We start from the raw sequence: 23,894 nt of genomic DNA on the forward strand, positions 1-23,894 counted from the left end.
ATTTTTTTCAGAGGATTGTGGGATTTGTTAAACAAAGGCCATGCCTGTAATATTGGTTAAATTTCTGATGCTGTTACAGTTACCCTGAAAAAGAGGTTATTCCACCCTATCCTGATTTAATGAAGGCCTCAAATGTACCCATGAAGGAATTATAAAATGATCTTGGGGTCAGTGGTTGTATCATACACCAGACTGAGGATTGCCTTTCCTACCGGTATAGAATGGGAGTCAACTCAGCTCACCTTTTGAAGTTGCTAGAGGGGTGCTGCAGAACTCACTTCTTGGACCACATCTCCTTTTCATCTTCCTTACAAATACACCTGGCCTTTGGAATATTTATGGTTGACATTGTCCTGATCTCTTCAGACAAGAGTAAATCTACAAAAAGACATGGTTATGACCTTTACCTAGTGTAAAGATAATGACTTTACAATTACTGGGAAAGGTGGTATAGTTCCTTTTTTAGCCTTTTTTTTTCTTTTTTAGCACTAAGAAGGAAACAATTAAAACAGATTATGCTATTATGGATACAGGAAGAAGTATAGATAAAAAATACACCTATGATGATCAGGATGACACGGTAGTATGGAGATAGGGACTACACCTATGATGATCAGGATGACATGGTAGTATGGAGATAGGGACTACACCTCTGCTGATCAGGATGACATGGTAGTATGGAGATAGGGACTACACCTATGATGATCAGGATGACACAGTAGTATGGCGATAGGGACTGCAGCTATGATGATCAGGATGACACAGTAGTATGGAGATAGGGACTACACCTCTGATCAGGATGACATGGTAGTATGGAGATAGGGACTACACCTATGATGATCAGGATGACACGGTACTATGGAGATAGGGACTACACCTATGATGATCAGGATGACACAGTAGTATGGAGATAGGGACTACACCTATGATGATCAGGATGACACGGTAGTATGGAGATAGGGACTACACCTATGATGATCAGGATGACACAGTACTATGGTGATAGGTTCTACACTTATGATGATCAGAATGACACAGTAGTATGGAGATAGGGACTACACCTATGATGATCAGGATGACACGGTACTATGGAGAGAGGGACTACACCTATGATGATCAGGATGACATGGTAGTATGGAGATAGGGACTACACCTGTGATGATCAGGATGACACAGTAGTATGGAGATAAGGACTGCAGCTATGATGATCAGGATGACATGGTAGTATGGAGATAGGGACTACACCTATGATGATCAGGATGACATGGTAGTATGGAGATAGGGACTGCACCTGTGATGATCAGGATGACATGATAGTATGGAGCTAGGGAGTACACCTATGATGATCAGGATGACATGGTAGTATTGAGCTAGGGACTACACCTATGGTGATCAGGGTGACATGGTAGTATGGAGATAGGGACTACACCTATGGTGATCAGGATGATGCAGTAGTATTGAGATAAGGACTACACCATTGATAATCAGGATGACATGGTAGTATGGAGATAGGGACTACACCTATGATAATCAGGATGACATGGTACTATGGAGATAGGGACTTATGGAGATAGGGACTACACCTATGGTGATCAGGATGATGCAGTAGTATTGAGATAAGGACTACACCATTGATAATCAGGATGACATGGTAGTATGGAGATAAGGACTACACCTATGATAATCAGGATGACATGGTAGTATGGAGAAAGGGACTACACCTATGATGCTCAGGATGACATGGTAGTATGGAGATAGACATTAGCAACCTTAAAACACTGGACCCCACCCAGTTTGGGTTTGTGAAGGGCCGATCTTGTCCCTGAACCTTATTAACTTCTTTGAATCAGTCTCCAGAGCCGTGGACGAGGGTAAGGCAGTCCACACAGCTTATATGGACCTTGCCAAGGCCTTTGACACCATCCCCCACTCCGGAATCATAGATAAACTTACTAAACTAGGCATTAATCCCTACATCACTTGATGGGTTGCCAACTGGCTTACTGACAGAGCCCACACTGTAAAAGTAGCTGACTCCAAATCCAGCTCCAGACAAGTGACAAGTGGAGTACCTCAGGGTGCAGTCCTGGGACCTCTCTTGTTTGGCATCTACTTCTCTGAAGTACAGGCCAACACTAAGAGACTCTGGCTAACAATGTTTGCAGATGACTGCAAACTGGGAGCCATTATTGAATCCCCAAATGATGTGGATACTCTACAAAAGGGTCTTACAGAAACAGATGTTTGGTGCCAGAGCCATGGGCTCAAGCTCAATGCCAAGAAATGTATAGTTATCCCCTTTGGGATAAAACATGTACCCGTGAATTATCACATAGGTGGCAGTACACTAAACACTGAAAGTGTGATGAGAGACTTGATGATTGGATGGGAGAAAGGAAATTCACCCCAGGGATCATGTCAATCACCCTGCTAGACAGGGGTCCAGGGAAGTAAATAGTGTGGGAGGAAATAGCCAGGGAATTGTTATGGCTAGGCTTATATAAGCCCTAGGGGCGATAGTCTAGTACCAACCTATGAACCTATGAACCTATGAACCTATGATGATCAGGATGACACAGTAGTATGGAGATAGGGATAGGGACTACACCTATGATGATAGGGACTACACCTATCATGATCAGGATGACATGGGAGTATGGAGATAGGGACAACACCTATGATGATCAGGATGACACAGTAGTATAGAGATAGGGACTACACCTATGATGATCAGGATGACACGGTATTATGGAGATAGGGACTACACCTATGATGATCAGGATGACACAGTAGTATGGAGATAGGGACTACACCTATGATGATCAGGATGACAAGGTAGTATGGAGATAGGGACTACACCTGTGATGATCAGGATGACATGGTAGTATGGAGGACCCTCAGTATGAGCCATATGATACTTGAGCAGATTGCTAATTCAGGGAAGTCAAATTCACAGAGTATAATACCTCCTGTATAGACTCTTAACAAAATGTCGCATTCAGCTAGAAAGGGGCCAGGTATTCATCACTACTAGGATAGATTGACTTGGTAGCCTGGTTACTCAGACTTCTGAAGCCATCTATCTTCTTATCCTCACGCTACCACATGAGGGAATAGCATGCCTTGCTTACTTGGCCGTCATAGCCCCTCATCTCTTCAAGAATTTGGGAACATATTGATGATGTAGCTATTATAGATGCAAAGCCAATCAACCTTAACATTTATCTTAAGAGTATTTGCAAATAAACAGGTTTATCACTCAAAAGCTCCCTCACATCTGGAACAAACTTACTCTGTCCTTGATGCAAAGACAAGTGCCTATATAATCTTATAATGGACCTCATTGACTGTGTCGGTATGTAGAAGTTTCAGAAGTCATCATCCATCATGATTCCTATTGGTTTATAAGTTTATTTTTACTTGTCTTGTGATGCTATTAACCTATTAATGTATACTTTACAAACCTTATACATGTTTTTCTGCAACAGTTGATAAGTGAGACATGTAACTCTAAGCTATGCTGCTTCCTTGAGCATAGCAATAGAAATTGGTTTAAAAATATATAAATTTAATCATGTTGTATGTTGAATCATGCAGCTTATGACAGACATTACATTTATTAATGTATACAGGTAGTCTATCTAATGCTGAAATTCCTCGGTCAGCTTACTTCACTACTGAGTAGTCATAACTTTTCCACAAAACAGGTGGGCAGTATGAGAATTATAAATGTTTGCTTTAAATTTATAATATGGCAGGATAGAAATAGTTATTGTATCTATTAAGGGACATTTAACTATGTTTCAGTTTGGTTTTGGATGAGCTCTTTTACTCTCTCATAGCCTTCTGTTATGGTGGGCAACCTTTGGTTATTGGTAAGTAAAGCAGTCAAAATGGATCCCTGAATATAGTCTGGCAGGTAAATTGACCACTTCACCACTAAAGTATTTGGTTACAGATAACTAAAGTAATAAACATTCTCTAACTGTAACCATGCAGAAAAAAATAAATAAAACTCAAAGAATCGCTGATACTAATATGCAATGGCCCAAATATGTATTAATACCAAATATTTTCATTTTATTTGGTTATACAATTTACAGAAGGAAACCCATGCAAGAAGAGACATTTTGTGTACATGACAACACCTTATTCTTTGTGGATATATGAATTCATTTTATATTTCAGGCATTGCAGTGATCAGGCAATTGTATCAGCAGTATTTTGCATATTAATTAATTTCATAGAGCACACATTACATTCTTCAGAAATTATATAAGTAAACAAAAACATTCTGTACTTCAGGTTATACTTTTTTGTGTATCTGCAGACATACTAAAAAGGTAAGATATACTGAGGAAGTAGGTCTGAGGGTAACATAAATCTTTAGACACAGTAGGTAATAGTTGGCTGTTGCTGCACTACATAAACAGTATAGCATTGCACAGGAATTGCACCATGAATCTAACATATAATTTACATATACGATTAACTGAACATTTTTAATGTGAGATAATGTATGTTTGCTTGTTTCAGGTGCTCAGTTTTACCATTTGCAAGCAGATGATTTAGTGGATTTCATACATTATATAACTTTGTCTCTTCTCTGAGCAAAATGAAAGATATGCACTTTCTTTTAATTTTATCATTAAGGAAACATGTCCCTAGATTTTGTAACTCAGTTATAGTAAAAGAAGTAGTTATAGTGAAAGATGAATGTAGGTAAATCTTTGTCAGTATGACCTGGTATTTTATCCAGTCACTATAGAATGACTTCCTCGATTAAAAGTATTCTCTCAGATTCATCAGCATTAATCATATTAAAAGTTTTTAAAAATGTTTCATAACAGAGTTGATCAAATGAAGAAATTAAACCAGCTGGTGATGCAGCTGTTTCTTTTGATTTTAATTAATTTCAATATAAACATGCCATATGTTGCTCAAAATAGAAGATAAAATGATGAATCAGTTAAAGAAAAAAAAAAGATTAAAGAACTGTCAGATTTCTGTCAGTACCATAAAAGTGACAAGAATATTACTGACACATTTGGCTTTATGTTTTGTTGGCAATTTTAGTGTCAATATTGTTTACCAAATATATGAGGTGATATAAGAATTTTCTGTATTATAGATATGGGAGAAGAACTTGGGAGACCAGTAGGAAATCCACAGGCAGCCTTACTGAGAGACAGGGCTCTCGCATCAGTTATGAAGGACTGTCCCTACTGTGGAAAAACCTTCAGAACATCACACCATTTAAAGGTCCATTTACGGATACATACAGGTATGTTGGCAATGTGTAACACTGTAACTGTCAGCTATTCACTGAGTGGTCAAGTTCCACTTGGAATGGACAATGCTATTACAGTGTTAGACAGTTCTTAAGAAAAGTGAAGGTGTGATTGAATGTATGATTTTTGAGATGTATAACTGAAATGCTTTCAGCACCTAAGTGCTAGGTAGTTATAAATGTGTTAAAGTCGAGGTATTACGTCAGGCAGATATTTCTACTTCATATCTTTGTGATTTTAAGGATACTGCAGTTTTTCTTTTATACTGGGTTTTCCTCTTTAGTGTATAATAATGGCCCTCATTATGGTAACATTGGTTTTATACTGTGAAGGCCCATGTTCTAAACTCATAGTAGAAGTTTGTTTTTAGATTAAATTATGACGGAGTAATGTCCATATGATTATACTGATTTACTGTAGTAATTCATTTTACACAGAGATGAGTCTGATTCCCAGAATAAATTGTGTCTTTCTTCACAAATTAATTTTATTTCTATGTATTTGGAGGGAATGGGATTGCATTTATATTGTTGCTTTAACACATACACCTCACTTAAAGGGACAGCAACTAGTTTGTTCACATAAGTCATCCACATATCTGTTTATAAGTTCCATACTAATCCAACAGTTAATGAGAAGGAGTGCAGTTGAAGTACCTCAGATTTTTTTTCTATAGATCTGTTAGAGGGCACTGACTTATTATTTGGAGAGCATGTCTTGATTTTTTTTTTCTGTAACATTCTTCTTGCCCCTGTGCCTGTGGACCTCAAGCTGCCTCTACTGTCCAGTCATTCTTGCTTCCATGCAAGAGCAATCCTGTGCTGAGGTCATTATTCAGGTATATATGAGAAGAATTTCTGATCTACACCTATCTTACCAACCTTATTTGATCTCCTATTTCTTTGCAGAACTAATGGTACATTAAATACTCAGTTAAAGGAACTACACCTCCATCAGTAGATAAATAAGACATGTTGGTGTGATAGATTCATATCTCAACACATCCCTCACCTCTGGAACAAACCTCCTGTAAATGTCAAGCAGAGTAGCACCCTTGCCACCTTTAAGATAAACCTAGATAATTGGATGGGCAACCTCAAAATGGCTCGTACTCCTTGAGGCTAGAGGAAATTTTGAAGAGAGTTTTTTGGCTAGGCTTCCAATGGTCTGCAGTCCATTTGCCTATTACTTACCTAGGAACCTATAAAACTTCTGGTTTCTGATGTGGGCACCTGTGTCACTGCAAGGGAGGCCTCCACTATCCTCCTTATATATAAATATATAAATATATATATATATATATATATATATATATATATATATAGATGTGTGTGTGTGTGTGTGTGTGTGTGTGTGTGTGTGTGTGTGTGTGTGTGTGTGTGAATGTCTGTCTGTATGTCTGTCTCACATTAGAACTATTGCTACTGGGATCAGAGTCAGACTGCCAAGTCCATGTTACTGCTGCATGACATCCGGGAATGTATAAGCTTTTACTTGCACAGAAGCAGTTGGCTGACCAGAATCACCATTTCTCTTTCCCCAGTATGGGCAAGTCAAAAAATTGCTTACTACCATCCTTCTCTGCCTAGATTTTCCAGAACCTGAGACAATAAATCAACTCAGGTCACCTGGGCTGAACGGTCTTTATCCTTCTATTCCACAGACTGTAGCTAACATGTCTTAATAAAATGTTCACAGAGAGTCCTACTTCCATAAGAAAAAAAAAGAAAAAAAAACAATGTTTAAGAAAACAACTATAGCTTTGTTTTTCTGTAGCAGTAAACCCAACTCCCTCTATGTCTTTAGTTAACCCTTTGTACGCTAAATGCTTTGTGAAGAAGTATTACAATTATTGTAAACTGTAAGAGCCTCATAGTAAAATAGCTTTGTATAGCCATGCAGTCCATTCAGTCATTTTTGTGGCCTCATGTTTACTGAACCAAGACTTGGATTATATCAAACAAAACTTATGTTTCCCTTTCTCTTATATATACAATTTAGTTCAAACATATTCTTTATTCTTTCTGTTAGTCACATTGTGAAAATGCATGCTGTTTCACAAGTTATGTCACACATACTCTTAAAAATGTTTATGACCTACAACATTGTTTATTGAATGTGAAAGAGAATCATAGTCGTATAGAAACTAAATGTTATCCATTATATAATGGCAGTTCTATATTTTAACTATTAATTTGTATGGTTCATCAAGCAATTCATTGGAAAGGGTCCTCATTAATGGTGAAATTATTTGAAAATACTAAAAAAAATACTAAAGTTGTAATGTTACAATGTATTGGACAGGTTTCAATGAGGGGTTATACTGATTGTGAAAGGGATGATCGACTCCAGTTGAAGTAAATTTAACTAGCGGACAGATATGAGGGATAACTATATAAAACATACATTAAATTGCAGATTCAATATAGATATTTAGTGCAATGAAAATATGCATAGATGTGCTATCTAAAATTATGCTAACATGCCTTTAACATGCACAAAGTGAAAAACAAAAATACAATTTTATTTATTTATTTGCAGTTTGATTACCAGGGAAGTCCACTGGGCTGAACTGACCCATTTTCAGTGGAGGCCCGGGGAGAAAAGCTCCAAGATGCATTATACTATTTAGATACAACTGATAGTTAATATTAAAGATAATATTATGTAGAATAGTTGCTCATAAATGCATTCGATATCATACATAGTTAACAAATTCATTAAGCTTGAAGGTAGGGATCATACAGTTTCATTTGAGGAAAACAGATGTGTTAGGTGTGGAAACAGTTTACATACAAATTTTTTAAGAAAATGTAAATACGCTTTACATACACACATCAACAGTAGAATGCTATTTACAATATTTACAATGTTGGGCTGCGTGAGGGTAGCTGTAGGAGTTGTTGAGAGCTTGGAGAGAAGCTATAGAAATTGTTGAGAGCTTAGATAGGCTCATAGGAAGATAACAATGAGAGCTGTAGAGCTTGGGAACCAGAGCGAGAACCCCCTTTGATTAGGTTAGGTGAAGGCAGGTATTTGTAAAATTTGCATTTGATGGTAGTCCTAACATCATACTATGTAGCTTTTGATTTTAGTTTTAGTATTTACTCCAAACTTGACTTCATAATCTTTATGTAATTTTTATGTGAAGAGATATTCTGACCAGCCCATGTCTCTATTGTGAGCGATACACCTTCCTTGCATAGCCTGCTTGCTGATGAGAAGACAGATTTTGTGACTGTAGAACAGCTTAACAATCCAATATTCACAGATAGAGAACAAATCAATACAGTCAGTGTTTCTTAAGGATCAAATTCTAAATTCATTTAGGCTTTATTACTGAAGTTGTTGTGCTGATAGTGAATTTCACTGGGAGTGGATGGGCAGATATATAAAGATTGTGATTTGTGCAGTCAAAGAAAGTAACTTAACAGTGTGTTTTTTTTCACCTTTTAATGGCATTATCTTCTTAATGCTCAGGTGTGTTTAACAGGGCTGCATTCATGACATTCAACACTGGCAACATCATTACTCAAAACATTGAACTTACAAGCTTGAAAGATGTAACTTTGATTAGCTTTAGTACCAGCTGTGCAGAAGCCAGTACTGTTTTTTCCGAGATTATGGTACAGTGAGAAGGGGATTGCCCTTTACCCTCTGTAGTGTGATCTTAGAGTTGGTATATATAAGTAACAGAGGTTAGGGACTGGAGGCTCTTGTCCACCCTGTATATACATTTGCAGTCAAGGTTATATTATTCAAGCTTCGGGGCTCAATGTTTTGGGCATCGATGCTGCCAGCATTTGACATTCTGAGTGTATTTCAATTAGCATGTTTGTAAGGGGAAATCACAATGGTACAGTTTCTGTTCCAGGAAAAAAAATCTGATATTTGTGGATGAAAAGACAGCATGCTATTCTTCCACTTTGTCACAGTAATTTCTTTGAAATTATAAAAAATTTGTCATCTTGTATATAAGGCATTTGACTGCAGGTTGTTACAGCAAACAACATTGCACTGTTTGGTGTTCTCTCCTTTATGTGTGGCCTTGTAATCAAATTATTCCTATAAAGCATGTGAGAAGTAAATCAAGAATGTTTATCTTATCGACATGACATTAAGTGTTTGGTGCTACATATTTAATAAAAGACATGCTGATGGAGTGAATGGCAGGCTAAGTGAGTCAACATCCGGTTTAAGTGAAGGCAGCAGGAAACTCTTATAATGAAAAAAAAAAGCAGTGCTTTAAGCTACATATTTGTAGCTTTTTTGTATATGAATTACTGAGTTTACTCAACTGCATGCAAAGAATTCAGCATTTCTGTTTACTTCGAAAAGAGATACTAAAAATAGAACCTGTCCACCAATTTGATTTGGTTGGACTCAGTATTAAATGTGGTGATGAATGTGAAGTCCAGAATGAGGTGATGAAACTCCTCTTGAAGATGGTAAATATATTATATTGTACAGTTTATGGCTGAATGTTTTCAATAGGATTTTTTGTCTGTATGTTGAAAGTTGGCCATTTTAACTATAAATTGATATCTGCTCTACTTTCCATACATTTCTTTAGGCTTTATTGAAAATATGTTTTATGAGTCTAGCATTATTCCTAAGGCCTTCAATTTTTTAATCACTCGTTTAAGTCTCTTCCCATAGTTTTGACCAAATTACTTGGATACATTAAAAACTAGTTGCAAAGTATCGGTTGATGTCTCGATAGAAAGGCTGATATTTTAATATTGCAATCCAGGAGATTCACTATTGTTGCTGGCTAGCTATAAGTCATGAAAGTCTGCTGTTTTTCATTGTTTTATATCAGAATGATATTTTTCACCAAATGAGTTTTAAGTCTGTTTGTTTGTCTTCCCTCTAGAAGGTGATAGACATTGATGTGTTTTTGATTGTTTCTAAAATCTTTTCATATGTTTCCAAATGTGCTTGGGATGCAGGTTATTAGTGTTGACCATGTCTGTAGTTACTTGTGTCATGGGTAAAAGACAATCTTGGTTCAGTAGCTAGAATTGCCGTTACTGTGTTTTAACTAAGTCCAGGATCCTGCATTTAAGGATTCCTTTGGGTTTCAAAATGTACAGAAAGTTTCTCTTTTTTAAAAGTAGACATTAACTTTACACGCTGTAATTTCACATTTGATTTAACAGCACCAGTAAGATAAAAGATGGACCATACACTCTATGCAAAATTGAATGTATTACAAGGAGCTTTGCCAGATTCACTATAACAACTTTTCCTTTCCTGAGAAAATGGTGCTAGGTTATGACTTTCTTGTAGTTGGTAAGAGTTTGGTCTTTTTAGCTATATACACTTTTCTCATTTCCAGGTCTATACATCAGTCACTAATATGAGGATGTGGAATGCTAAGTTATTTTTTGAGGAAAGGTCTGAATTATATGAGGACTCTGTGCATCATTTGTAGGAACCTTTGGACATGGAAATTCCTTTGATTCCAACAAAAAACAGGGAACTAGATTCATGGGTGTTAGATGTGCAGGCAGCCATGGGTTGACCTTTTGCTTATCTTCCTGTTTTTGAAGATTACTGAGGGTCTCATGTTCAGCTCTGGACAGTGTGTGACCTGCCATGTTTCTCATGAATAAGACATCTAAACAATACTTAAATTATCAGATTATCTAAAAGTTACCTAAAGCAAAATGCTGTGCAGGTATCACACATAACACTACAGTGATGTTGTACATAAAAAAGGCAGAATATATTCTTAAAAGTTGGGCACAATGACCTTGGAATTGTAAGAGTTGACATCCATTTAATAGCTGCTTACCTTTTGGGAGAATGCTGTTTTCTAACATGCTTGATGAATCATTCTTTGAACCTGATCCATTAATAGCAAATCAATGAAAATAATTTCCTGCTTCTGATGGTGGACTACCTGGATCTGGATGGACTTATTTTCCTTCTATTGCTGTGCCAGTTTATTTATTTATTTTAAGGGGAGATCTATCTACTGCATGACTATCTACCAGCATCTCCCTTTCACAGAATGTGTTTATCAGTTCTTATTAGCTCCCTCGTGGCCAAGACAGCTCTAGAACTGCTTTTGTTTCTTAAACATAATCACAGTCTTTTATGGCTCTTCCTCAGGGACTATCATCTATTTCATTCACATAGTCAGATGCTCATTCCACCCTGCCCTGTGTTCATACTAAAGCATGCTGATATTTTAATTCGTTATAGTGCCTTATTTCATTCTAACATTTGTATTCTGTAAAGAATAATACACCAGGTAGAGAATACTGTCTATCCAAAGAGAAGTTTTATGATCCAGTTTACAGAAAAGAAAAATGACTTGCATTCTTTGGATCCAAATAAGCAGCTAAAGCAATATGCGATCTCTCACTTTCTCATATATAGGATGAGTCCTAGGAGTCCTTTATAGGCAAAACCAATTACTCGGCTTCTCTGCTAAAAAGGCTGTCACATTATCATTCCTGTTTCCAACTCTCTTATATGGTGCCCCCATCCTCACCAATATTCAGTCCTCCCTAACAGCTAAACTTGACTCATGCTACAATAAAGTTGCCAAATTTGTTACATATGCTAAATTCTCCACCCACCACTGCTCCTCCCTGCATCAACTAAATTGGCTTGAATTCCCCCACCACCTCACATATCTGCAATTAACCACTGCCCATAAACTCATCTATTACCCAGCAGCCTGCCCATCTCTCTGTTCCATTTTGACCATGACAACCTAATCAACAACGTAGGTCTGAAAACAAAATGCTAGTGAATGTTCACAAGCCTAAGCTCTCAGCCGGCCAAATGCTGTATTCTTTTACTGTCTCCAAGCTATGGAATAATCTCCCTCCTTCAATCAGAACTACCAGTAATCCTGCTTCCTTTAAAAAATCCCTCAGACTTCATTTCAACTCACACTGAATATGCACCTGCACCCTAACAGTCAACCCTAAAAACTGACCCCCTCTCTGAATCCTTACTCTTCTCCACTCTATCACTAATCTATCCTCCCCTTCTCTCTACCACACTAACTCCTTCTGCTGTCATTTTAGCCTGCATTATCTCTACCTTAGATCTTCTGCCTCCTTCATTTTACCCTTTAAGTTAATTTCTTCACACTGCTAATATAATTACTTACATAGGTATTCTTTTTCTATTCCTTCATTCAAACCATGACTGTAAAACAAATTTTCACTGTTATCAAATGTATTCCATATTAGGTTCATAGGTGTGTACTAGGCTAATTGCCCTGGAGCCTTTGCACACCTAGCCCATAGTGTCTCTATCAAGTAGAGCCACTGGAGTGATCCCAGGGCTGAACTTTCTATTTCTCATCCACTCATCAAGATTTCTCTTGAAGAGGGCCAGTGAGGTGCTGTGCTTGACATATATAGGCAGTCTTTGGATGAAGAACCTGTCCATCCAGCATGTTCTGTTGATTGTGGTAATGAGGTTGAGGTCTCTGGACCATGTGGTGTGGAGGGATTGGGATTTCTTTAGATGTAGCATTTCTAGCAGAGCTGGGTCAGACATGGCTTTGTAAGTCAAACAGAGATCAACTCTAAGAAGGCGATATGAGACAGAGAATAGCTGGAGTCTTTTGAGTTTGTCCATGTAGGACATGTCTTTAATGCCTATGAACCTCTTTTTGAGGTACTTCTGTGGCCTCTCCAGCTGTTGCAGGTAAAAGAAAGGGCCTGCCTTGGTACTCGAAATGTGAACTGCTGCATGCAAAGCCGGGACTCTAACCACTATGCTATCTCACCATTTTATTCTATGTGGTTATTATTTTATTTTAATGTACTACTATTGTTTTATGTAGTCTGTATTGTTGTGTAAAGTTTCCTTGTACGTAATTAAATGTAGAGCTTTTCTCCCTGGGCCTCTACTGAAAATAGGCTCATTTCAGGCCCAGTGGACTTTCCTGGTAAACAGTGGAATGAAATAAATAAATAATATATATATATATATATATATATATATATATATATATATATATATATATATATGGGATCCCTTCAGAATTTTGAATTCCTAAAACCTCGAATTCCATATGGTCGAAACCGTATGATCAAAGTTTTAGAACTTCGAAATTCTGAAGGGAGATCTGCATACAGAGCATAATGGAAGATTTCCCTTTTCTTTGCTGTAGTGCGATCTCGGAGTTGGCATATCTAAGTGGCAGGGGTGTGGGAGGTGCAGGGGAGGAATTGCCACCATGCATAAAGATTGAGAAAGTTGTTTTATTTGGGGGCGGTTTATTTTGGAATGGCGAGATTCAAAAACTTTCATCATATGGTCTGGGCCATATGAAATTCGAGGTTTTGGTAATTCAGCATTCAGAAGCGAATCCAAAAATATATATCTATATATATATATATATATATAGATATATATATATAAATATATACACTCACACACACACACACACACACACACACACACACACACACACACACACACACACACACACTTTGTAGAATAGTTCCCTCTAATTTTATTTGAATGCTTTGAGAGTAAATTAGCTTGTAGTCTGTGTAGACAGTTGACTCTCGGGATGGAAAAACAAAAGCAGAAGAATAAGAAAACATATTAGTAGCAAGTGAGGAGACCATGGATACAGTACACAAATAAAAAGCTACCTACATTTCTTAGATAACAATATTCTTAATAATTTGCCCCCAAGCCACCTCCCAGCTTTTTAGAGGATCATTTAAGTTGTAGGACCATGCAACCTTTGATTAATTTAATGTTTAAAATATATTTATTCAGCAATTTATATATATATATATATATATATATATATATATATATATATATATATATATATATATATATATATATCTATAGGTTCCCTTCAGAATCTCGAAATCTTGAAATCTCAAAATTCATATGGTCGAGACTATATGATCAAGGTTTCAGAATTTTGAAATTCTGAATGGAGATCTGCATACAATGTGAAATGGGAGATTTCCCTTTTCCTTGCTGTAGTGAGATTTCAGAGTTGGTATATTTAAGTAGCGTGGGTGTGGGGGGCACAGGGGGAGGGGGCTTGCCCCCGTGCAGAAACATTTAAATAGCTGTTTTTTTTTAATTTGTTTTAGAATTTCGATATTCCAAAACATCGATCATATGGTCTCGTTCATATGACATTCGATGTTTCGGAATTTTGAGATTCTGAACTGAATCCATATCTAACTATCTATCTATCTATATATATATATATATATATATATCTATATATAGATATATATATATATATATATATATATATATATATATATATATATATATATATATATATGTATATCTATAGATAGATATATAGATATGCATAGATATATGTGTGTGTGTGTGTGTGTGTGTGTGTGTGTGTGTGTGTGTGTGTGTGTGTATATATATATATATATATATATATATATATATATATATAGATATAGATATGTATTAGTAAATTTTGTTCTATTCATGACAAAATTATAATGATGGAATGATTATAATGTCACCAGAATTAGCCAAATTTGGAATTTGAAAGAAAAAAATAGCAGTTAAAATGCATTACTGTAAAACCCATAAAATCCTGATAAAGAAATTGAAGAGTTCCCATAATGTCTTTTGGTTTCTATTTCATAATTTAGGTAAGTACCTGGAGATGTTTTCTCCTTTTTTATCTAGTCCTAGTACATATTCAGACCCCCCTCCCCAGTTATCAGACATGTCTGAGCTATTCTAATTATGGATCTGGATGGTCACCTGTGACTGCTCATTAAAACCATAACACCAGCAATTGCCAACCTGTTGCCTCTGCTATTTATTTACTTTCTGAAAACATGGTATGTCAATGAATCATTGAATAATGCTGATCTGTAAATACTGATTCCCTTTAGAAAATGTTGCATATCAGCTAAGGTTAGTGCCAGAATGAATTGTTTAACTTTCTTTGGAAGCAGCATTTAGATAATTGTATGCCATTAAGCATATGGTACCAGGATTTGGCTAAGGATTTTAACACTGTTTCATATCACGTTATTGTTGTAAGTTTGAAGTAACGTATGCTCATTTCCTGAATAAGCAGATGATAGCATTTTGACTTTGAAACTAGAAACGATGGTGCTGTACCAGTGCATCAGTGTTGTCCTGGAATAATGTTACTTTAGGATTCTCAATGACATTGGTATTGTGATCACTATTTTCTGAACGTTTAACTCATTGCTTCTATATTCCTATCACATGATGTCTGCAAGATAAGAAGAGTTACTAATGCTAGTTCTTTTATTACTAAAATGCAGATATAGATGACCCTTCTTCTTTACTGCTGAGAAATAGTGTTAAAATCAGCCTTGATAGCTGGTTCCATAGTGCAGAGAGATTGAGCCCTAAGTGTAACCAAGGTGACCAGGGTTTGATTATAAACCCCAACAATAGAGTAACCAGGAAAGGCATTAGTGGAGTGGAGGGTTATCACCTTCTTGCATCTCCTGAATGGAAGGGAGCTTGCCTACACTCTGAAGCACACAGACTAGTGCAGTCTCAGTGGAGGAACTGCAGTGATCAACCAGTTATGCTGTAAATTGATGGGCAGCACAGCTTGGAAGAAATGCCCCATTTTGATGTGTGGGGAATACCCTCTACAGACAACCCTTTGTAAGCTACTTCCATCACCTCATCAGGTGCATGGAGGTTAGGACTAGGGAGAAGAGCAGAAAAAACTTTGAGCACCCCCTAATTGATGCTGTAATAATGAACCCTCTCATTGGTGCTCAAGGAGTGAAGATTCATAGATTCATGGATTAGTACTAGGCTAACTGCCCTTCTGAGCCATTTTAAATATAGCCAACTACTCCATGTGAGGATCAAATGTAGCACTTTGTGTCTTTAAGATAAACACCTTAACCATTATGCCAACCTCCCCCAAAGGTAAACTCCATCGAGCCGGAAATGAACCAGCAACCTAAGGATGACTTGGGAAACCACTACAGTCCTCTGCTCTACCAACTGAGCTATTGAAGGGATAAAATGCATTGAAGCTTCCCTGACTGGGAATCAAACCCAGGCCATGGTGGTGAGAGCACCAAATCTTAACCACTAGACCACCAGGGACTCCCTCTCTAGTCTCAAGTGAGTGAATAGACTGATAGACTGGGAGAGGCACTGATGGTTGGCAGTCAACAAGGGCACATGTTGAAAAAAATAACTTTGCTAAATACATAGTGTTGCAACTTAGAGATTATTCTGTAATACCAGCACTCACAGCTGATACTTCATTCCATTAAACAGAGCTACAAATCAAAGATGCGGTAAACATTTTTAAACAAGCCAAAATTCAAGTGTAACTCTCATTTTACGTAGCTAAACACTTAACATGATTCCTTCCATTGACTTTTTCCAAAAAAAAAAAGAAGTAAAGAGAGCAATACCTTCATGCTGTTGTTTATCCCGTTATTTTATAACTGTATTGAATGCAACACCAATTTCTGCTCATGGCTAGCATATGATTTCTGACAGCTTGAAGGAGCACAAAAGACATTCACAAGACACATCTCACAAGTAGGTCACGAGACATACAATAAACCTTTACTTTTGCTGTGGAAAGGCAATAAGGAAAGCAGAGTCACATTCTCAGGAATAATCTCACATTTAAATTAATTGGTTTAAACTATAGTAGTGCAATTCAAAAAGAAAAATAAGTAAGTATGTAGTAACACCATATTAGCTTTAACGAGATGCTAACTGCATGATTGTTACTAGGTTCATAGGTTCATAGGTTAGTACTTCTTAGAAGTGGCAGAAACCCTATAGAATTGTATTTTGTTTTGTTTTATTTTATTTAATTTTCATTAAATTTCACCCTCCATGTAAGGAAATGAGTGATTCAATTTAACATCAATGACTAGTCAAGTAACATGAATGAAAACTTAACTTAGTGCGAATGTGTAACCATGTAGCCAGCATGGAAGGCATCCTATATATGTAGCAAGCCATGTGTTCATTCTAGAGGGAATTAATAGTAGTTAGAGGCTCTGGCTCCAAAGGTTGATCTATATTCTCTTCCTGCAGCCCACATTAACAGTCTACTCTTCTGCTGAGGAAATCTGACATTTCAGATAATCAGCAGGAGGTGTTGTCCATTGCTGAAGAAATCTGAGAAAGGGCAAATATAACAGCATTCCCCCATATATTATAAATTACCATAAGGAGAGAGATGGAGTCAGTTATCAATCTTTATGGCAGCACAGTGGTGCAGCAGTTAACGTCGTCACCTCACAACAAGAGGTTCTCCAGTTTGATTCTCAGCTGGGGATATCTTTTTTGCAGAGTCTGCATGTCCTCCCTGCATTCACATGGGTTTCCTCCAGGTACTCCAGTTTCCTCCCACATTTCAAAGACATAAGTTTGGAGCATTTCTCCCTGGGCATCCGCTGAAAATAGGCTCTGTCCTAGTTTGGCTTTCCCAGTCAACAAAACATTAAACAAACAAATAAATAAATCATTATGGCAAATACCTCATGTAGTTGTACTTACATAACAGAGTCAGTCTTTTTAACTTTAAGCAAGAGAGAGTATAGCTTGAATAATTTCCTTTAGCTATTTTGTTGCATTTAACAATCTCTTCTGAATCATTTTATGTGTGAACCTTTTAATTATCTCCAAAAGCTCTGTATTGTAAGAGGCAACACTTGTTTTATACAAGGAATAGTGAATTTACTTTGGTGACCTGTTTGCATTCTGATTTAACTAAAGTGAGTCATAAACTGAGGTAGACACCATATAGGTTTAGAAGTAAGTAACAGGCAACCCATCTACAGACCACTACATACCTAGCCAATAAACCATATTCAAAAGTTTATTCCTGTCTCAAGAAGAGCAAAATAGGATAGAAATGGATAGAAGGCTGCCCATCCAGTTATCTAGGTATACCATGAAGGTGACAAGTGTGTTATCTGCTTGATGTGTTTTTTTTTTAATTTCCTGAGGTGGAGGATACATTGGGATATACATCTTTTATGTTGTCTTTATCACACTATTGTGTCTTATGCATATTACTTCTGCTATAATGTCTTGTATTTACAAGTCTATTTATTTATTTTTAATTTATCACACTATCTTTGCAAAAAATATTCCTGAAATATATTTAATTAGTGACTAAATGATTGGATAAAATAAAATAAGCACCACAGCTGTTCAATAATAGTTTTTTTCATCCTTGACTAAAGAAGGATCATCTGTTCCTTTCCTTTTGCTCCATTCTTGATTTACTTCCTTACTGCTATCTAATTCTCTTCTCTGGCTTTTTCTCTAAATATACCATAAGCCTGTTTTTCCCTCACTTCATATTGCAGTTTCTGTTTGTATTATACTACCTTACCTTTAATTTCTCTAGAAACTGTCTAAAATTTCTCAAAATTTGAAATGATTGTCATGTACCTTGTATCAATTCTTAACAAATGTTTCTTATATTATGCCTAACTTGTTATAATTATTTAAGCTGCAGATGTTTGTTTTATTTTTGAAGATTGCAAATGTATTATTCTTAAAATGTTTTGTAATAATTTGGAGCTTTTCTCCATGGGCCTCCACTGAAAAAGGGCTTCTACCCAGTTAGACTTTCCTTGTAAACAAATGTCAATAAATAAATAATAAATACATCGCTGATTTGAATCAAGTTTTTTCAGTTACCCAAATAAAAAGATATATGAGATTCACACAGTAGCTGGAAATCTCTGCTTTGAAAGCCTACCCCATCAGTCAGAGAGATACATTTTGGTCTGTGATACAGATAGCCTGAGTTTGATTATGGGCTGGCTGTGGATTTTGGACTGTGATGCAGACAGCCTGAATTTGATAATGGGCTGGGTTGTAGAGTATAAGCGTGAGTAACTATTACCAGCTATCCCATCCTGCAGTGAACAGGGAAATATGACCAGTAGTACTTCTGTGCAGGCACATGTTTCATGTTGTATACATCCTATATTGGGTCGCAAGAGGGCTGCTGCAGGTGTAAACTGACCCACTGCCTACCACCCAGTTCTCACCTCTCCATAGAGTGAATGAGCTAATGAGGCACCCCATCCAAGGAGCAGATGAGCCACAGGGCTCTCACCTGAACTGGAATATGTCTGACTGCCTGACTGCTACAGCAAAAGAGGAATGAACTGGTAATGGAGAGAAGGAAGGAAGGGGAGCCATTGAGTAAGACCCAGGGGATGGGGAAACATCCATAGAAAGCAGGTATATTATTTATAGCATGCCGTATTCCTCATCTGAAATATTTACCACATCAGATGTCTGTATTCAAAGTCCATTGCAAGAGCTTCATTATAAGAAGGCACTACCCCTATTTTCTTAGTACTGAATATTATGAATACATTGCCATGGGAGAATGTCACAGTATGCTATAAGTAAATTAATAGTTCTCAGCCTTCCATCTCCAAAATGTGGAGCACTACCTATCATGATATGGAATGGATCTACCTTGTTTTACTGAAGTTTCAAAACTTTGAAATCCATATGGCCTAGACCATATGATCGAAGTTTTGAAATTTCAAACTCTGTGAATTGAGATCGCCATACAGCGTGGAATGGGATATTTACCATTTTCCTCACTGTAGTACAATCTCAGAGTTGGTATATTTAAGTAGCAGGGGGTGTGTGGCGTGCAGGGGGGCTTGCCCTCTGCAAAAATGTAAAAGAAAAGTTTTTTGTTTTTGTGTGGTGGTTTTGTTGTGTTTTCAAAATTTCAAAACTTCAATCATATGGTCTCAGCCGTATGGGTTTCAAAGTTTTGAAACTTCAATAAAACAACATAGGCCCATATGGAACATGTGAGAACTACATATAGAAACTTACTAATGACATCAGCTACAAAGATCACAGTATTTTTATTTTATTTATTTATCCTTTGTTGACCATGTTAGTCCCACTATTCTGGAAGTATCTTTTCAGGGATATCTAAGGTGATATTTTTACCACTAGGGGAAATGTGGCCGGGGCACTGGGGGACTTCCCTACTCTTTCTAGTAGGTGCCATAGGATCTTTTACATCCACCTAATATAACCACCAAATCAAGGAGATGGGACTTTGGCTTAATATCTCATCCAAAGGAAAACATAGGCAGGGGTGCAGAACCTCTAGTGCTGCACTGTAGTGTCAGCAGTCCAATCACTTGGAATTTGAAAAAGGTCCATGTGGATCAGTATTTTACCATGCTTAACAAACAAATAAATAAAATGTATTTATTAGTGTGTTTATCAGTTCTCCGGATTTTTCAAACAGCTCAGAAAACCAGTTAAATTCCTTATTCTATTTTAAGCCCTTATAGTACAAATATTCAGACACTAGAATGCTGCTTTGATTATATTTCTATGTACTAAGCATGTGCTCCAGCTCTACCCATTTGACATAAATAGCTTATTTTTTTAACATTGTGAATCCACCACAGTGCAGAAGACAATGCAGGCACTTTAGTGACGGCAGCATTTTTTGGTAACAGAAACCTGAATCATTCACCCAGCCTACATATGGTGTAGATCATAAAGAATGCTGTGCAGCAGGGTATTATGCTTTCATTCAAAAGGTACATGAACAGCCATCCAAAGGCATGCAAATGCATCCTACTAACCTGGTTTGTAAGGGAAGGCAGCACACAGCAGGTCAGTAGGGTGTATCTGTGTACCATCAGGTGGTTACTGGACACAATGTATTCCAGAATGGGATGCATCATTGTCTTGGAATGCACAGCAAGCAATAACTATGCATCTTGTACTCATACATAGTCCCTGAATATGTCTCTGCTGAGTAACACTTACTTTACTGAGGCAAGCAGCAGGTTATAGCTGTGCATACCAATTTGTTTATAATGCAGATGGTACTCAGGAGGGGGTTATATACTTAGGATGTATCAAACCACATAGGCAAGCTGTGCACTATAACTGAGAGACATAGAATGTGCTCAAGGAACAAAAAACATTGCAGGTATGTTGCTTAACTGAATGCAGCAAAGGTCCAGGATGGCTACACATGAGAATACACATGAGAGCAATGTATGCTGTAAATGGAATGGGGGCATACAGGCTAAATCACCAGGACAATGAATCGATCCTTGAAAGCATTTTACTACTCAGAAAGTTGCAGAATGTCTTTGTACTTATTCTCCTTCCCTCGCATCAGTGTTTCTTTGAATCTCATGTAGCTTTTGTAGTTCACAACTAAAGTCCGAGGTACGGAGTTCTGCGGTATTATGTGCTCTCCTTGTGTTATAACGATGTCAGTATAATGGCATCTTGCATTTTATAGCAGAGGTCAGCAATGGCGTTTCTGTGCTACAGCAGCGAAAACAGACATGATCTAATTTGCGCATCACATAGGTGAGTGTGTGTGTGTGTGTGTGTGTGTGTGTGTGTGTGTGTGTGTGTGTGTGTGTGTATATGTGTGTGTGTGTGTGTGTGTGTGTGTGTGTGTGTGTGCGTGTGTAGATTTATTAACTGCAACATTTAAATATGTGCTAAGAGGTTTGCATCTGAATTACTGCCTTGTCATCTAGCTAGTATTTTAAGATATCTTACTGATTTGCTTAGAAATAGCAGTCAGCAAAATCCAGGTCCTAGGTCTGTTGTTGGGATTTTTGTGGGAGCATAGAATTTCTCATTAAAATTCTTATTTATAATTAGTTTATGGAATGCTTGTCTGTTCTTTGTGGAATACATATATCTATATCTATATATCTGTATCTACATGTGTATATATATATATATATATATATATATATATATATATGTAGGTTTATTATTGAAATTCCAAAACTGCATCGGTTGATCAATCAGAATGTCGACCTGAAATGCTGAATTCGGAATTTTGAAACAGTAACATATATATATATAGATGCATGCAATATATATATATATATATATATATATCTATATATCTATATATATATATATATATATATATATATATATATACATATATATAGAGAGAGATATAGATATATTCATATATATATTCATATATATGTCTGTACTGTACATATATGTGTTTGTGTGTGTATACATATATATATAATATATATTTATATATATATATATATATATATATATATATTTAAACACACACACACACACACACACACACACACACACACACACAGACACACACACACACACACACACACACACCCTAACTTCAAAATCACTCAGACTCTCAAATATACAGAATTTTTACAGTTTGTCCAGAGTCTTGCCACATAATTTTCGTCTGTTCCTCAAAAAATGTGTGGTTTTCTGGTAAATCATTGAAGATTGAAGTCACTAAACAATTGCAAGTGTTTGTGTTTCAGACCACCATTTGGTAAATGGATCTTACTGCACAACCTGTCTTCCTTGCAACTTTCTAAGTTTATAACAGCGATATTTAAAAATTGTCAATATTTTGAGCCTTTGTCCCACATTACTTTTGGCTTTATCCAGAATTCCTGCACTAAAATGTTGAAAAGTACACAACTCAGTGTAGATGGAGAATGCGAGGAAAGGGGTTTATACAAAGGGTTCATAAGGCTGCTTTATTTAAGGCAGTGAAAGAACAGACTGATCAGAAAGTTAGGAGTGAGCTACTGGAATATACTAAAAAAGATCTAATAAGTCTGAAACTACTGTTTGATTTGTCACAACTTATGGGTTAAATAACAAATTACTAACATCTTGTATGCATAAATATTGGAACATTCTAATGATGGATCAAAAACTGACAGAAATTTTACCTCTTCGTACAGAAAAGGAAAAATTGGTGGACAATTCTTTAATCATTATGAGCAGGTTACTGGCTATGTGAAAACTCCTAACCAGTTGAGTCCATGGGAAGAACTCTTTCATCAGTAAGTGCTAAGCTAGCTGTTCTTGCGGTCCATTTTTAGCCTAGCTAATTTCTCTTTTGGTATTCAAATTAACGTATCACAGCAAAAAAACAAGAACCAGGACCAGTAACAAGCAAACGACCTGGAAGCTGACACCACAGTTAGTCGATAGTCCACAAATTGCTCTTTATTGTAAAACAGATGTCCAAAGTAACACAGCACTTTGCTAGGATGTTCCTAGCTTTAACATTTTGTAAAACTTCAGCTTAAATAACCATCAATTTACCATCCTCCCGTTTGTGTACTCATAAACAAATATGTTGTAAACAATAAGGTTTGGTACATATTTGTTTATGAGTACACCTTTTTAGGTAGGTAGCTCTTTAAACAGGGAGGATGGTATGGACCAATTTATCAATTATTTAATTAATTTTTAATTTGGTGTATAATTATTTTAATTGATGGTAAGCAGCTATTTAAGCTGAAGTTTTACAAAATGTTATTGTACTTGAGAAAGCTAGGAACATCCTAGCGAAAGCGCTTGTGTTACTTTTTGGACATCTGTTTTACAATAAAGAGCAATTTGTGGACTATCGACTAACTGTGGTGTCAGCTTCCAGGTCGTTTGCTTGTTACTATTCAAATTAACGTATCCCATTTTGGAAAACCCTTAAAGAGGCTCATTAGTAAGTACTAGGCTAGCTACCCTTCTGGGCTATTTTAAGCATAGCCAGTTTCCTTTCTAGTGCTTGAAAATGTA

The 23,894-nt window shown here is 36.6% G+C and overlaps 1 protein-coding gene and 1 non-coding gene across 5 annotated transcripts in view; one reads left to right on the forward strand and one right to left on the reverse strand.

The window, feature by feature from the left end:
* ZNF536 (zinc finger protein 536) overlaps positions 1–23,894 on the forward strand; it is a 1,745,320-nt gene that overhangs the window by 1,181,103 nt on the left and 540,323 nt on the right. For 3 of the 4 annotated variants that reach the window (XM_044081674.1, XM_044081671.1, XM_044081672.1), the window contains exon 6: positions 5,132–5,284. The exons of the other annotated variant lie outside the window; for it this stretch is intronic. In XM_044081674.1, coding sequence (XP_043937609.1) covers positions 5,132–5,284 — 153 coding nt within the window. The remainder of the gene's footprint in view (positions 1–5,131; positions 5,285–23,894) is intronic. 4 annotated transcript variants of the gene reach the window in all.
* On the reverse strand, positions 16,317–16,388 carry TRNAE-CUC. Its single transcript has one exon. It is a non-coding gene; the product is annotated as a tRNA-Glu (tRNA).

The sequence above is a fragment of the Protopterus annectens genome, chromosome 8.part1 (assembly GCF_019279795.1).
Source record: "Protopterus annectens isolate FY-2018-M chromosome 8.part1, PAN1.0, whole genome shotgun sequence".
Classification (NCBI taxonomy): Eukaryota; Metazoa; Chordata; order Ceratodontiformes; family Protopteridae; genus Protopterus; species Protopterus annectens.